The 18,061-nt window shown below is 25.1% G+C and overlaps 2 protein-coding genes across 2 annotated transcripts; one reads left to right on the top strand and one right to left on the bottom strand.

The window, feature by feature from the left end:
• Positions 1-445: 445 nt before the first annotated feature.
• On the bottom strand, positions 446-2,028 carry OCT59_003683 (uncharacterized protein; the record flags this gene model as incomplete). Its single annotated transcript, XM_066147806.1, has 6 exons — positions 446-468; positions 561-680; positions 760-1,086; positions 1,521-1,632; positions 1,711-1,936; positions 2,012-2,028. 6 exons carry the CDS (start codon positions 2,026-2,028, stop codon positions 446-448), a joined length of 825 nt encoding a protein of 274 aa, XP_065996474.1.
• Positions 2,029-13,260: 11,232 nt separating this feature from the next.
• Positions 13,261-15,306, top strand: OCT59_003682 (uncharacterized protein; the record flags this gene model as incomplete). Its single annotated transcript, XM_025315315.2, has 6 exons — positions 13,261-13,338; positions 13,422-13,520; positions 13,605-13,656; positions 13,746-14,050; positions 14,142-14,920; positions 15,011-15,306. The coding sequence occupies 6 exons, from the start codon at positions 13,261-13,263 to the stop codon at positions 15,174-15,176; spliced, it is 1,479 nt and encodes a 492-aa protein (XP_025183096.1). The 3' UTR covers positions 15,177-15,306.
• Between the last annotated feature and the right edge of the window lie 2,755 nt (positions 15,307-18,061).

The following is an 18,061-nucleotide window of genomic DNA, read 5'->3' as shown; positions in this document are numbered from 1 at the left end:
ATTGCCATCATGTTTAATAAAAATATGATGAACGATAAGGTTTCTTATTGATAAACAAGTGAACTATTTACTGTGATTTGTGACATAATAATTTATTATACATTTGAATTTTTTTTAATTTGATTACATCAAGCAATAAATTAATATATATGTTCATTTTAGTAAGTACATTTGTACTTGTACATCAAAATAGAATAAAGTTTGTTTATCAAGAAAAAAAAATGCTTTGTATAATCCAGCAGATATCATTTGTGTAGTTTCTTAACAAAATATTTAAATAATATTAAAAATAAATGTCAACAACTGAAATATAAATTAAGTTAAGTACAATCAGCTATTGGAATAAGTATAAAAAATTTTACATTATTATTGGAAATATTATTTTGATAATTTATATCTCATAATTGGAAAAGTTATAAAACTATAATTTACAAACAATGATTAGTTAATTTTCATCTGCTTTAATATCTAAATAATTAATATTAAATAAAATTAATTTAACATAAATAGCAATTTTGCAAGATTAATTCTTTTATATATCATAGTACATACCTAATGACCCAGTCCCTTAATTATATAATCATTTAAATCTTCACTTACTAGCACTTCATTTGCTTTTACACTAGCTCGTGAATCTTCACTTTCAGGAATTTCATTCAACTTTTTACTAGTATTCTCATCTGTTTTAATAATTAAATAAATTAATTAATTTCATATAAATAATTTGCAAGATTAATTTTTATATATTATAATATATACCTAATGACTTCAAATCTCTAATTACACAAACATTCAAATCTGAATGTCTTGCATGATATGTTTGTGAATTTTCACTTTCAAGAATTTCATTCAATTTTTTACTAGTAAAATCAAGTAAGCGACTTGTAAAACATGCTTCAGGATGAGATTTAGTAGCAAGTTTGTTACTCCCAATTGGTGCATTTATAAATTCCATAATGTTGCTTTTTAATTTTTCATTAATTTCATCATCATCAGGATGGAAAATCCATTTTTTAATAATTTTTAATACTTCTTCAGAAGATGGTCTTTTTAATGGATCTTCATTCCAACATTTTTTCATTAAATCTACATAACATTGTGGAGTATTTTCAATAATTTCAGGACGTTCACCTTTACAAATACTTAAAGTAAGTTGAAGATCATGTGCTCTATTATTAAATGGTGGTATTCCAGATGTAAACTCCCACATAATCATAGAAAAACTATATATATCACTAGCTGGAGTATAAGATCTACCTCTTAAAATTTCAGGTGCCATAAATGATATAACACCATAAATATCATACTTTTTCAAAAACGATTTTACAGGTTGACATAATCCTAAATCACTAATATAAATTTTTCACCATCATGATTTAAAATATTACCATCATGAATATCACAATGAATAAGTTTTTCTTCATGTATCTTATTAAGTCCAGAAATAATTTCGTACAACATAAGTAATTTTTGATTCCAATTATTTTCGACTATTCCTGTTAAATTTTCTCTTAAATTACCTTTATTTGCATAATCCATTACTACCATATATTTCGATGTATTTGGATCTTCTGTGAATCCATAAAAGTTTATAATATCGTTTGAACTTAAAACAATTGCATTATATTCCCACTAGAAAAAATAATAATAATTTATTAATATAATTAAATTTTAATTTAAATTACAAATAGCAAATTATAACTATCATACTTCTTTCAAAAATTCATTTAAGTTTTCATTTAAATTCTTGTGATATTTAAGAATTACTTCTACATCATCATCATCATTATTCTTTAACCAAATAGCTTTGTATATTACAGTACCAAATCCTCCTTCATTAAGATATACAAAATTTTTAAATTTGTTATAAGGAATCCATCTTAATTTTTTTTCAAGAATAAAATCATCTATAATTTTATTTTCACTTTTCCCAAATCTATAAATTTAAAAAATTAAAATTATATTATAGATTGTATTATGATTAGGGATGGCAACGGTCACGGTCATTAACCGGTTATGACCGGTCATGACCGTGACCGATATCGGTCGGTCAAAGACCTCTGACCGACCGGTTAACCGACCGTTTGACCGACCGTTTGACCGATCCTGAAAACGTTTGCGAAACGTAATTTAATAAAAAAAATGTTTCGCAAACGTTTTTTTAATTATTTTAATAGAAAACGTTGCGAAAACGTTTTTTATTAAGTATTTCAATTAAATTACGTTTCGCAAACGTTTTCAGGATCGGTCAAACGGTCGGTCAAACGGTCGGTTAACCGGTCGGTTAGACCGGTCAGTCAACGGTCGGTCGGTCGGTCAAAGGTTCTTGACCGGTTATGACCGACCGATGACCGACCATGACCGACCGTTGCCATCCCTAATTATGATTTATACAAAATAAATTATTACTTACTCTAAAATTTAAATAGGAATTTAATGAAATATAAGTCTTAATTTTTAAATAAATACATAAAATAACCTATGATTTACAACTTACCGACTAAAGTAACAGATATTTTTTAAATGAAAGAATTCAGTTAACAAATAAATATTATATAAAATATATAACAATAGAGTTACTTACAAGCTAGATCATAAATAATTTTTAAATAAAGAAATTAGTTTAAATTATATGTAAATATTTAACAATAAGTAATAAAAATACTTATAACTTACGTTCTATTAAATAAAGAAATTAGTTGATTTAAATTATATGCAAATATTATAACAATAAGTAATAATAATAGAATTAAAATAAATAAATTATGACTTATAAATTACAAAATAATTTTTTAAATAAAAAAATTAGTTAGCTTAAATTATATGTAAATATTATAACAATACTAAGTAACAATAGAATTAAATAAATAAATTATGACTTACAAACTAAATTAAATTACAAAATAATTTTTGGATAAAGAAATTAGTTAGTTTAAATTATATGTAAATATTATAACAATATATAATAATAGAATTAAATAAATAACTTACATTCTATATTATTAAATAATTTTTTAAATAAATAAATTGGTTAGTTTAAATTATATGTAAATATTATAACAATAAGTAATAATAAAATTAATAAATAACTTACCATCTATGAAATAATTTTTTAAATAAAGAAATTAGTTAAATTACGTAAATAATATAAATATAGATATCATATAACTTACACCCTGTAGTATTATTAATTATTAATTAGTTAAATATAGATAATATAAAAGTATTTACTGTAAATTAAATATATTACTTACAATCTAGTTATTTAAATTAAGAATATAATTAGTTGAATTATGTTAAAATATTAAACAAATAAATATAATATAATATATTGTAACTTACCATCTGTAATATAATTAATTATTAAATAGTTATTTAAACAAAGAATTTAGTTATTTGAATGTTTTGTATAATAAATAAAGTAAAGGACTAAAGATTTAAATAACTGATAACTTACCAACTATAGTATTATTATTAAATAAATTATTTAGTTGTATGGAATACAATAAAAATAATGAGTAATTCATTATTAACTTACGAGCTAAATATTTATTATAATTTTTATATAATATAGTTATCCTAGATAGTATTTGAATTGTTTATAAATAAAAATTTAATATTTCAGCCTGTTTGATATACCTCTAGATTCACCGGTGCCAATTTCTTCAATATTACTGGAAACTAGTTTTGTTATATTGCAAATTTGGTTTAATTATATTTGATTATTTATAATTAAGTTTTTTTAATAAATAAAAATCTTAATATTTCAATTTTACTTTGTATATTATATTTACCTTCAGGTTCTTGGGTATCACACAAAACTAGTTTTATTATATTGCAAGTTTGTTTTAATAATTTTGAATGATTCTAATTTATATTAGTTATTATTCATGTTATATGCTTTACCTTTACAAATACATTGGTCCATTGCTATATCAAAATTCTCCCTAATTGAAAAAGATAAAGTAAATATCTTTTTTCTTTTTTTCTTATTAAACACCCTTTATTATATGAAAATAATATAGAAGCATTGATCACAAGTACAAGCATTGCACCATTTATATGACAAACAAATTTTATATAACTAGAATGTACACAGCGAAATTCAATAAACCGGATCTATCGGTTCCACTAAAAATATCCGGTTTATCGGAATATCCGGTATAGCGAAAAAATTTTAATATACTGAAAATCTACTATTATACTGAATCTTCAAAAAATTCATACTAATAAAACTAATATACGCTATAATTTAATTTTTTCATCTTAGTTTTAAGTCGCAGAGTTCATGAAAATGAATATAAAATATTTTTAATTGAAGATATAAGTAATACATAACTTCAGCCGGAATTAAGATTTTTATAATTCTGGCCAAAGTTAAGATTCACAACATCATGTTACTTAAATTTTATTGGTTAATGTTCACGTGATCCGGATTATCGAATTTCACTGTGTAAACCAGATAAAATACATGAATAGCCTGGAAGAAATTCACCATATATGAATTGTTTAGTAAGTATTCATATAATTATTATAGGAAAAATGATATAAATATTATTTGCCTTGAGAAGATCATTGAAATCTTTGAGATTTTAGGTAAGAAATTGTATTAGAGATAAAAAATTAAGAGAGAGTATTGATGATTTGACGAAACACTAAATTATTCCTAATAATAAGTAAGTATGAAGAAAAATTTTCAAATTATCACTTTATAAAAATGATTACAAGCATTAGATTGATGACTATTTATCAGATTGTTGAAATAAATTATAATATTTCTTTTAATAAATAATAATTTGGAATTAGAAATTTAGAATTATTTAAAAAAAAAGGATTTATTTTTAATCATTTAACAGATATAACGTAAAATTAATAATGATAAAGAAAATGACTTAATCAAATAGTATAAATAAAATACAGTTTATTCCTTAGATAATTTAATATTTTTTTTTTTTACTACATGCATTGAATGTTAAATAGTTATTTTTTGATGACTTGAAAAACTTCATAGTCATCTGCAATAAACTTTTTTGGTATATCTATTTTAGGATAAGATACTGATTTATCGCTATACCAAACATTTTTATAAAGATTTAAATCAATACCCCTACCAAATATTGGACCATGAATACCATCAGAATTACGACCTATAGAATATGCATCACCATTACTATAACCAACTTTTGCACTGTCAAGGTTATTTCTATTTGCAAATGAGAACAAAAAGCTATCGCGAGTAGATTTCCATTCTACACTCGCATTTGGATGCCAACTAAGTGGGTTATATCCTCCAACTATTTGTTCCGAACCTAGAACTTTTACAATAACAATAGTAGCACCATTACCACATTTTTCATGAAATACTGCACATTCGTTACCATCCCTGCTGGCTCTATATAAAAGATTAAACCTATAAGGAATGTATCCACAGAATTATCTTTCCTATAAATCCAATTTGCAAAAACTGCAATGTGATTTCGGTCAATTATAACAGAATCAATGTAACATCTAGGAGGTCGCCTATCATTATTGAATTGCTGATTTTTAGTCATGTTAAATTGAATCATATTATTAACTAAATTATTTGGTAATATTTCTCTAAATGGAAATACTCTGGTAGCAAAATTTTCCGGAGAAATATGACAAAACCTTATCAATGGAATAAATCTATGAATAGTTCTCTCCATATTTGTGATATTGTCATTATTCCATTGTGTAGGATCTTGTGGAATGCTAGAATGTTGAGCCCGACACCATCTAATCAAATTATCCCAGATAACAATTTCGTCTAGCGGTAAATCGTCCCTGTTAAATAGTAACGCCAATAAAGATGTACTTAAACTGTTAAAATTACTTGAATTAAGTAATCTTTGAGGATCTTCACAAATTTTCTTGATGCAAATATTCTGTAAAACTATAAAAGCATTATTTTGATGAATCTTTTCAAGAATTTCAATAGAATTTTGTTGTACATAATCATCTTTATTTTTAATCAAATATTCCTGAATATAGTCGATTAATCTTTGAATATTAATCTCATTTACTGCTATCAAAAGATTTAAAATATCAGATCCAGCTAGTAATTGATCCAAATCAATCTTTCCGCAATAAATAAATCTGAAATTTAGCAAGCAAATTATTAGCATTTTGTATGATATCCATGTACAAGTAACTTTTACTATACCTTAAAATCATATTAAATAATTGAGGGGTAATATTAGGTAAATTAAAAATAAAATTTCCATTCTCCCTATTAAACGATCCATTAGAGAATTCTGTACGAAAATATTGAGACCTTGTACGTAATACAAATGAGTGTGCATAAATTTCTCTATTGTTATTACCAGCATAAATAATAACATCATAATCTACTATATTAGTATTAGTAAGTAAACTCTCATAATCATTGGCAACATCTTGAGGACATTCGAAAGGCATTTTTTAACAAAAGTTTGAACTAAATTGTTTCGTACGGGATAAAGAATGCTTAGTATTTGCACAAATTAACATTTATATATTTGTGTCAGTTACACCACATTTTTTTTAGTCATTGTAGCATTGTACGATCTTTCATGGTGTACAATCATATGAAATTACGAATTTTGATAAAATGTTGATCCTTTAATAAATAAAACCAAGTAACTTGTTTGTCGATCATGCTTAGGGATGGCAACGGTCATGGTCATTAACCGGTTATGACTGGTCATGACCGTGACCGATATCGGTCGGTCAAAGACCTCTGACCGACCGTTTGACCGACCATTCGACCGATCCTGAAAATGTTTGCGAAATGTAATTTAATAAAAAAAATGTTTCGCAAATGTTTTTTTAATTATTTTAATAGAAAACGTTGCAAAAATGTTTTTTATTAAGTATTTCAATTAAATTACATTTCGCAAACGTTTTCAGGATCGGTTAACCAGTCGGTCAAATGGTCGGTTAACCGGTCGGTCAGACCGGTCAGTCAAATGGTCGGTCGGTCAGTCAAAGGTTCTTGACCAGTTATGACCGACCGATGACTGACCATGACCGACCGTTGCCATCTCTAATCATGCTTATCAGGTTCAAATAATTATAACTTCACAAGTAATTCCTCGACAAAATTATCAGACATTGTGCTGATGTTTATCTGTACATGCTTGATGTTTTATCTGTACATGATGCTTGATGTTTTTATCTTTTCGTGCTTGGTATTTTATCTGTCCATGCTTGAGGTTTTATCTATCTGTACTTGATGTTTTTGTCCAACTTTATTGTCAAAATTAGTTTCTTTGTCAGCACAGGGATGATATCAGCACAGGGATGATATTTTGTCAATCATGTTTTTTAAGTTTAGCATAGTTTTTACACGAAGAATTTTTTTTTATTTTATTGGCTTTTTTTTTATAAAACAAATTTTGTAGAGAATGTTTATTTTTAATATAGGCAAAGGCTTTTTTTGATAAAATTCTTTTGGAATTTTTTTTTTAATAAAAGACTTTTTTGATAAAAAATTTCGTTAGAGAATTTTTTTATTAATAGAGACATTTCTGAGTTTTTTTTTTCGATGGATAATTTCGTTAAAAAATTTAAATTTCATTAAAAAAAAATATTATTAAAAAAAAAATCTTATTAAAAAAAAATTCTCCAATAAGATTTTTTTTTTGGACATATACCTAATTTGTTGGAACAATTTTTTTTAACAGGATTTTTTTTTTGATAGAGAATTCATTGAGAATTTTTTTTTTTGCAGAAAATTCTTTGGAGAATTTTTGATTTTTTTTGATAAAAATAATTTTGTCAGATATTTTTTTAACAAATGAGGTAAGAATTTTTTTTTTAATAGGAGGGAGTTTTCCTTGATAAAGAATTTCTTTTGAAAAGTTTTTTTAATAGGTGAAAGTATTTTTTGACGGAGAATTTTATTAGGAGAATTTCGGCAAAGATTTTTTTTTTAATAGGAGAGGAATTTTTTTTTTGATATAGAAATTCTTTTGAGAATTTTTTTTAATAGGTAAGAATCTTTGAATTTTTTTTTTTAATAGGGAAAATGTGTTTTTTTATGGAAGATTTTCGTTAGAAATTTTTCTTAATCGGGGATATTTTTTTTGATTGAGAATTCATTAGAGAATTGTTGGTTGAAAAGTTTTTTATTTTTTTGATGGAGAATTTTGTTAGAAGTCTCAATAGAAAATTTTATTGAAAACAGTTTATTTTTAATAAGAGTATTGAGAATTTTGGCTTGAAATTTATTTTTTTTAATAAAGAATTTCATTAGAGACTAAAATATTTAATAACATAAATAAGATTAAGATAAAATTAAAAAAAAACTATGATAGAATCCTAAATAGCATAGTAAATTAAGCAAATTTTATATACTGAGCCGAGCCAGCTTGCAAGCCGAGCCATACTTAATAAATTGGCTTGATGCCGGCTCAAAAAAGCTCAAGATGGCTCGCCTACAAAGTAATAAAATAAAAATTAATCATTAGTATTTTTTTTTTTTTTTTATTTGTTTCATTTTAATAATTTCAAATTTCTAGAATTTATTTTTATGGTACAGTCAGACCTCTATAATTGCACTCTCCATAATTGCACCCACTCCCTAAATGCACCCTCTAGTTCGGTCCCAAGCTTATACTATGATCTCTAATTATTTTACCTCTATAAATGCACACCCTCTTTAAATGCACTATTTGAAAATTATGCATATGGTCCCAAGGGGTGTGCAATTATGGAGGTCTGACTGTATTTTTTTTAAAAAAATTTATCTTACTTTATTTAATAATTTTCTTTAGTTTGGTTTTTCTTGATTCCATTTTTAACTTTAATTTTTAACATTTTTTTTTTTAGTTTTAATATTTTTTTAATTTCATAAAAATTTTTTTACAAATTTACATAAAAAGTTTTTAAATTTTAAAAAAGTATATAACAGAAATTTGTTTGAAGTGTTTTTTCTTTTTATCATTAATAATATTAAATAATTGGCTTTTTAAACACCTACTTTGATGTATCTAATTTTTGATCGGTTATTATTTCAAAAGATATTTTATAAAAAAATTTTTGTAAACATATTTATTCAAAATAATCTTATTTAATGAAATTTTATTTGCAAATATCAAAATTCAAGTCACACATTTACGATTTTAAAGAAAAAAATCACTTTATTGAAGTGTACAAATAAAAGAAACAATAATTACAAATAAAAGATAATTAAATTACAATGATCAAGGGGAAAGATGCTAATAAAAAAAATGAAATAACAATGGAGTAATGGAAAGTAATAGAAGATAAAAGGGAGTAAAAAATAGTAATGAGAAGTGATAGGAAACAAAAGGAGAAATAGGACATGATGAGAGATAAAAGGAGTGATGGGAGACGAAAAGAATTGATGGGAGATGCAAAGGAGTGATGAGAGACGAAGGGGAGTGATGGGAGACGAAGAAATGATGGGAAGATGAAGAGGAGTGATGGAAGACGAAAAGAAGTGATGGGAGATGAAAAGGAGTGATGGGAGACGTTAATTTTGGCCAAAATGATCGACATTCCGATATGAAAAGAAGTGATGGGAAATAAGATGAATCAATTTTTTATAAAAAAAAAATCTCTAATGAAATTCTTTATTAAAAAAAAAATTTCAAGCCAAAAAACTTTTCAACCAACAATTCTCTAATGAAAATCTCAATCAAAAAAATATCCCCGATTAAAGAAAATTTCTAACGAAAATCTTCCATAAAAAAACACATTTTCCCTATTAAAAAAATTCAAAGATTCTTACCTATTAAAAAAATTTTAAAAAGAATTTCTATATCAAAAAAAAAATTCCTCTCCTATTAGAAAAAAAAATCTTTACCGAAATTCTCTATCAAAACAATCCCCCTATTAAGAAAAAATTCTCTAATAAAATTCTCCGTCAAAATATACTTTCACCTATTAAAAAAAACTCCCAAAGAAATTCTATCAAACAAAAAAATTTTTTTAAAACTACGCTAAACTTAAAAACATGTGACCGACAAAATATCAACCCTGTGCTGACAAAGAAACTAATTTTTGACAAAGATAAAATTATCGAGTATAGTTGGATTAAATCAAACACAGTTGGACAAAAACATCAGATAAAAACATAAAGCACGGACGGATAAAAATGTCAAGCATGGTCGGATAAAACCATCAAGCACGTACAGATAAAAACATCAAAGCACGTACAGATAAAAAATATCAAGCACGTGATACCTTCATAATGTCTCAAAACCGTTGGCGATGCGGGGCAGCAAAAGTCTTACCAAAAGTCTTAAGATAAACATCAAGCATGATCAGCTTCTACTTCCAGAACCCACCAACTACTACATAAAGAGAATCGTGGAGGTCAAAATTAGAAACATGAGGACAGATTAAAATTAAAACCACCAGCTCAACCTGGTAATCTTGTTACAATATAAATTTACCGATCAAATTGTTTTATGAAATAATTCTATGGTAATTTCTTTTGATATTTTTTTTTTATTATTTATTAATAATTATTAATTAAAAAGTAAAAAAGATCTTTGGTATTGTGGCCTTTGTGGCTTGTGGGTGGTGGATGGTTAATTTAACGTTAAGAAATGAACAAAAAGTTAACGTTAACGTTAAGTTAATATAACGTTAACATGCATTTTTTTTAAATTTTAATTAAGTAAAACTCATCACGGCGGATTTATGAAATGCCTCGCCCGTCATGTCAAATTAAATAAATATTTGACAGTATTTTAGTCACAAATTTTATTTAAGTCCCTAAATTTATTAGTGAACAGTCAAAAATGAGCCCAAAATTTTTTTTGTACCACCCATTTTTCCAGTGTTAAATGTACGTCATTCTTTGACATTTTTTAGGGAAAAAGCTTAATCGATATCACATGTTTTTGTAATGGTTAAGAAAAGCGATTTTAAAGTATTTGATTTGCGGATAATTTAATGGATAGAATGGATAGATAATTCCGATCGATTTTTTTTTTGGCTAAAATCGACCTTAAAAGCTTTTTTTCTAAAAAAAGTTAGATTTCTAATGTCGTTTCTATTAAAAAGCATTTTTGATGTTTTTTATTAATCGAATTAGTCTAAGAGTCAAGTCAAAGTAGGGCTTTAATCACGCGTTTATTATATATACAAATCCATTAATCTGGAAATTATTTCTTTCATTATCTTTAGTATCTTTTAAAAATCTAAAAATCTTTAAAGCAATGAACTTTCTTTCTTTAGGTATCTCTTTTTTTAGGTAATTATATATACATATTTCTAGATTTATTACCAAATTTTTACAGGGTACATTTGAAATCTTTGTATGAAGCTTAAAAGTGCAAATGTAATTTATTTTATATTTTCCTTTTTCATAAGATTGAATCCTTAGTACGGATATGAAAATGAAGTTACAAAATATTTTAATGTTAAAGGCTAATATATTTTATATATTAGTAGTACCTAATATAGATGTTGAAGCTTTTACCAAAGAATCTCTCGGGTGTATAATATTAGAGTTGTTTTTCTCTGGTAGGATTTAAATAGAAGAAGAGACTGTGGTAAAGACGATTTTTGTGCACATGAGTATATTAAAGTAAATATTTTCTGTAATCTTTAATTATACTCTTATTAATTGATCAAATGACAAATAATATTCCAAGCGAACGCTCTCAATCATCAACAATCCTTGCATCTGACACGACTAATTTCTCTAATATGTCAAGTGTCAACAGATATTCATTCCAAAGCCGTTCTTTTCAAAAATTAACTCGTTGGAAGAGAATTGAAACAAGAAGGCGTTACTTTTTTTAAATAAGAATACAACGAACTCTATTATAAACTCGTTACAAGGAAAAATTCAATCACTGGAACAAAAAAATTAAATTATGGAACAGGAAATAGTCATTGTTGTAATAAGGAATAATATTTTTACGAAAATATTTAACACATAGTCAGAAAATAATTCAATGTAATGAGATAAATTAAAACTATACACATTTTTAAGATAGAATCAAATAACTTTATAGAAATAAAAATAAAAAAATTTTTTTTAAGATAGAATAAAATTATACAAAAGTATACGAGATTATGGTGTAAATATTATATACTCATTGAGACATAGATCCCGAAAGGTATGACTAGAAATTGTATGGAATATAGTACAATAGATTTATCTAGTTTCACTGAAACCACCGATGGTGCAATTGCATACGTTTATGCCAACAAGATTGTCTGATAATCCCGGTTATAATATATTTATAATAAAATATTCACGTTTAGTAATATTAAAAGGTAAATTCTCTCATTTTATCTCTTTGTCGGATATAGTAGAATTAACCAGTTGCGAATACATTTTTCGAACTATAACTTTTTATTATTTTATGTAAAAATTTTTATGAGCTGTTGAACAGGAGCGACTATATTATTTGATTCACGAGGTACTCGTAATAAATTAAATTATACTAGAAATTGTACTGTGTAGACGTGCGCATAATTTTCGAACTACGTAATGACTAATGAAGCAAGACAACCGTGATCGTCAAAAAATCTCCAATAATAAAACTTTTATGATACTTTAGACAAATCTGCGCAAAATTTACCGCTTATTTAACATTTGTGATATAACATTTAGCATTTAATAAACGCATAGTTTATTGTATTTATTATTTTAAAAAATAAATTTATTGTACATAAAAAGGTAATAAAAGATTTGATAATAATTAAATGCTTATTAAATGCTAAAAATAGCATAATAATAAGCGGTTATCATGTTATAGGTTGTTGATGGTAGATGATACACCCCATTGTCTCGAGTTTTTTCCTATATTTATATACTCTAATACATATTCAAATAGTGGATAACTGAATGTTATTGGATCAAAATCATGCGGTCCGCAAATTTCGCAGTAATTTTTACTTACCGGATTTGGGAAATAAAACTATTCGAATTAGGTTATAATATAATAAAATGTAACTTCTTATATATTCACGTGATTAATAACGGATAAATTTCGGCCTGAAATATCCAAATATAGAAAGAATTTTCCGTATTTAGGAGTTGGTGAATCAATATGCTGAAACATTAATTATTCCTTATATTTACAAACAAAAAAACTTTACTTATTTACTTGGCGTTATTTTTAGATTCTCATTTAGCAATGAGAAATTACTGCGTCATTTGATGATAAAATTCAACATCAGATATATATAAAAGCGTGTATCATTTTTGTTAAAAAAAAAATTAAACTCTTCCTAAATATCTTTTTTTTTAAAAAAAAAAGAAAAAAAATGTATCAAACGATTATTTTAGGATCTGTACTATTGGTAACGCTTTACGTTTTGAAGCGTATGCGTGATCCAAAATTGGTATGATAAAAATTATCGAATTTTATTTTTATTTTTTATTTTAATTTATTTTATTTATTTTATATATATATATATATTTTTAGGATATGCCACCACTCGTTCGTTATAAATATCCAATTATTGGACATACTTATGATTTTGTGACCAATAGTGAAGGACTCCTTAAACAATGTAGAAAAGAGGTTTGTTAAATTCTGTAAACTTACGAATTTTTTGGCGTCAAAAAATTTAATTAACGTTAATTAACTTTTCAATTATTGTATTAGTACGGTGATATTTTCAGTTTATATATTTGGGGTGAAGTAAATACATTTGTTGGTAAGATATATGTCATTTTATGATAAATCAACGATAAAACAAACAAATTTTTATAATCGAATTAATAAATTTCTTTTACGATCTTATAGGAAAAGAACATATACAAGAAGTGTTAACAAGAGATGATTCATTTGATTTTGGACGAGCATTCGAAAAATTTTTACCATTAGCTTCATTGCTTAAAAGTTTAATTAAATTTACAAATTCGACAAAAGTACTTAAAGAATCTATCATAAATAAACTAAAATTTTATACTGGACGTATGCAAAAATGTCTCAATTTGGCCACTCAAAGATATATCGGTGATTGTGATGAACCAAAAGTTATTAGAAATATATATCCTTTAATGACTAGAATTATTGCTAATCCAATTGCAAATATGTTTGTTGGTGAAGTAAGTATATTTATAATTTAATATATATATTTTTTTATTTTGGAAAAATTTTATAAATTTACATTTTTTTATATATATTTCTTTTATAAAGGAGGAATCACAATATGATGATGTTATAAGTACATTTTCAGAATTTACGACTGATGCAGTAAAAATTATGAGAATTCCACCGTTTCTTGATTTTATCTATCCAGGACTTCAATATTTCGTCAAACATATTTTGTTAAGTTTAGAATTATATAATCCAGCAGTTAAACATCGAAAGGTACTTATTAAACACCTTAAAAATCAAATTACTAAACGGTTACAAGAGAAAGAAAAATATGGAAATTCTTGGAAACGTCCTGATGATTTCATTCAAGATATTATGGAAGAAGAAAGTTTTGATCCTAATAATATTAATTATGAAGAAATATCAGATAAATTATGTTTATTTATTTTCGTATCGATTCATACGACATCAAATAGTTGTACACATGCTATTATGAATTTAGCATCTCGACCTGAATATGTACAAGAATTATATGAAGAACAATTGGAAGTTCAAAAAGTAGCAGATGAAAATGGTTTACTTCCATTTGAAGCACTTAATAATATGGAAAAATTAGACAGTTTTGTTAGAGAGTCTTTAAGATTATCTGATGGTTTTGCAACAATTCCACATATTGCATTAAAAGATTATACGTTCTCTAATGGATTACAAGTACCAAAAAATCGTCCAGTCTTTCTTTATGTGAATGATGTTTACCTAGATGAATCTTTACAAGGACCAAATCCAAAATCATTTGAACCATTCAGACATGTAGATACGAATGCTTCGGCTTCAAAAATCGGTAAAAACTTTGTTATATTTGGAGGTGGTAAACACGCGTACGTATCATTTAATTTAATTTTGTTTTTTTTAAAAAAAAAATATCTTTTGCAAATATAAAATAACCTAATTATCGTTAAATTATTTAGATGTCCTGGAAGACAACTTGCTGTAAACGAAATTAAATTCTTTTTACATAATATTATATTAAAATATAATTTACGTACTGAAAGTGGTAAAATTGAGGGACCAAACATATTTGGTCCAGTAAAACGTCCAAGCGATGCTGGAATTATTTTTGAAAAAAGAAAATAATTGTGAAAAATATACATCAACATTTTTTTTTTTAATTAATTAATTCTTTTCATTAAGTATTTTTGCATTTAATATAAATATTTTACGCCTTAATTTTTGTTTTTTAATAAAAAGAAAACAATCTTGATAGAAAAATTTCGATAGTAACCTTTATCTGTTTATGGAAATACGATTCTTAATATGCAGTAACTGCATTGTTACTACATTGTTAGTAAATATGCAGTTACTGCATATTGAGGAATTAAGTTTTCGTAAAGAATATATTAAAGTTTAGACGTAAATAATTTTAAATAATTTCGTTCGTACGTTCAATTAGAATTTTTCAAACAAATCTAAAATTTTATATAATTTAAAAATTAAAAAATCTTGCTAAATTCTTTTCTACAACTATGATATAATACTATATTTCTAAAATTATATTATCAGAATTTTATTCGACATAACGGATATTCGCTATATCGGATCAAACGTGACCTTAATCAAAATGGTTCGAGAACCAATAAAATTGGAGCAATTGTTCTTAATTTTGGCCAGAATTATAAAAATTTTGATTCCGGCTGAAGTTAACTGATATAATCAGAAAATATTTCAACACTCATTTATCGAAATCGCAAAAATGTATTGTTCAAATTTGTTTTCTGATATCTTAAAGTTGGAAAAGTTATAATATATTATTTTTGTCATATAATAAATATAATAACTATTTTGAAATTTGATTATAATGGATTTGCAGTGCATCGTACTCTTTTCGCCATATCTTTTTTTTTTTAAAAAAAAAAAGAAATAGTAACGCATTTTATTAATTATTTTAAATTTAAAATTTACATAATTAATTTTAAAATACTTAGAGCAAAGTATCGAAATACTAAACCCTATAACTAAGTTTATAACTATCTAAACTATCCTAAAATTATCCTAAAACTATTCTAATTTAAAGGTTCACTAATCATATATATATAAAAAAAAACTAAACTAAATATGTAAATCCTAAACTAAAATCAAATTAACTATTAAATTAAAGGTCTCTTTTCGCCATATCGATAAACCTGATATTTTTTAAATTAGAATTCACGCGAATTATTTAAAAAAAAAAATAAAATAAAAATAAGATTTTAAATTACATAATTCGTTCTGATTATGTGCAAGAATTTCGATAAATGATTTCTAAGAAAATAAATTTTTTTTTTTTTTTTTTTTTTGAAATACGAAATTTTTTTAAGAAATATATATCAACAATACATTTTTTTTTCTTAATACGATACAATTCAAAAGAAAATTTAAAATTTTAAATAAACTAAAATAACTAAAATATTTTTCTTTTAATCAATTAATTTTTTCGGTATATTTTTGGGGCGTTTATAATTCAGCGAAGAGGATTAAAGGAATCAGGTTATTAAAGATAACTTTTTTTCGTTTATAATAATATATGTGGGAATGGAACCCGGTATATTCCGAATTCACGTGGTGTCAGATCATATCAAGTCATGTGGAAATAGAATATCATACGATCCAACCTACAGTATTTACTGTACTGGAAGTTTGACACATAATTTCTTTCCATGTCAAACCAGAAGAATATTTTCTTTTTTTTTAAAAAAAAGACTTTATGATGATTTAGCTAATAAATATCTTGAAAAGGAACCTCGTGAGTTGTGACTATGGTCTTATTATCAGTTACAATTGGGATCCAATGTAATGTTTTGCATTTTATTAATTAAACAATTTATGTGGAAACGGAATATTCTATTTCCACATGATATGATATAATCCGAAATCCACATTATGTAGATTCGGAATCCACCGGATTCCATTCTTACCTACAACTTATACTGTATACACTATACATAGTATAAATATTGAAATATTGGCGTTTATTGAAAATTATAAATATTAAAATAAATATATTATTATATTTGCGAAAAATGCGAAAAACTTAAAATACAAGAAAAAGCAAAGTTACTTTTTCGTTACAAAAAATAATAAATAAATAAATAAATTTATAAATTATAATATAAAAATCATTTTACATTATTCGCATGTAGTATCTATGCAAGTACAATATCACAAATATAATAACCTCTTTATTATCACTTTTGAAAGTGTGATAGTTGCGTGTATTACCATTTCTCATCTTCAAAAAAATTAATGTTTTAACGTTAAAAATGAATTTTTTATTAATGGATTATTTTTTATTTGATCGTCTCGATACCGTTGACCGTTTGATAACATCAGATTCAAGTTTATATAAAACGAAAATATTTATGAATGAAATTTATAAATATGGTCTTGAAATGATGTTGTGTACTGTAATAATTGTTTTTGTATCCAAAATCAATGAAAATCATGCGCATCATGTATGTCCATTACAAGTTTTGCATGGAAATCATTTCTGAAAAGGGAATAAATCAAAATTAAAGCCACCGAACTTTGAAACACTCGTTCCTGTATTAAGTCAACTGTAAATAAACGTACAGCGGATTTCGTTTAAAATGGCGTGATTGCTTAATACGCAGTAGCGTGATGATTAAAATGCGAATTAATTATCATCAATTGTAAAATTATACGACTATTTAATATTAAAATTTGAATCTAATTTTAAAGAAAGGAGCAAAAGAATTCTAAAAGTTATTCATTCATGATCTAAAGCTTATGAAAGTATTAAAAAGTTTATTTGTTAATCAATATGATGTAAAATTATGTTATTGTGCGACGTCAAAAATGTGAAACCATGGTATCGTACATAAAAATCGGAATTGATATTGCGAAGTGGCTATTGTCATTTCTTTCAAGATTACCCGATATGTACTGTTTTATGTTATTGTAACATTTGATTATGTGGATATGGACTGTATATATATAGTAATCTCTCTCTTCCTGAATATCTG

The sequence above is a fragment of the Rhizophagus irregularis genome, chromosome 12, assembly GCF_026210795.1.
Source record: "Rhizophagus irregularis chromosome 12, complete sequence".
Taxonomy (NCBI): domain Eukaryota; kingdom Fungi; phylum Glomeromycota; class Glomeromycetes; order Glomerales; family Glomeraceae; genus Rhizophagus; species Rhizophagus irregularis.
Note: the sequence above shows the minus strand (reverse complement) of the source record. Positions and strands in the feature narration are given on the sequence as shown.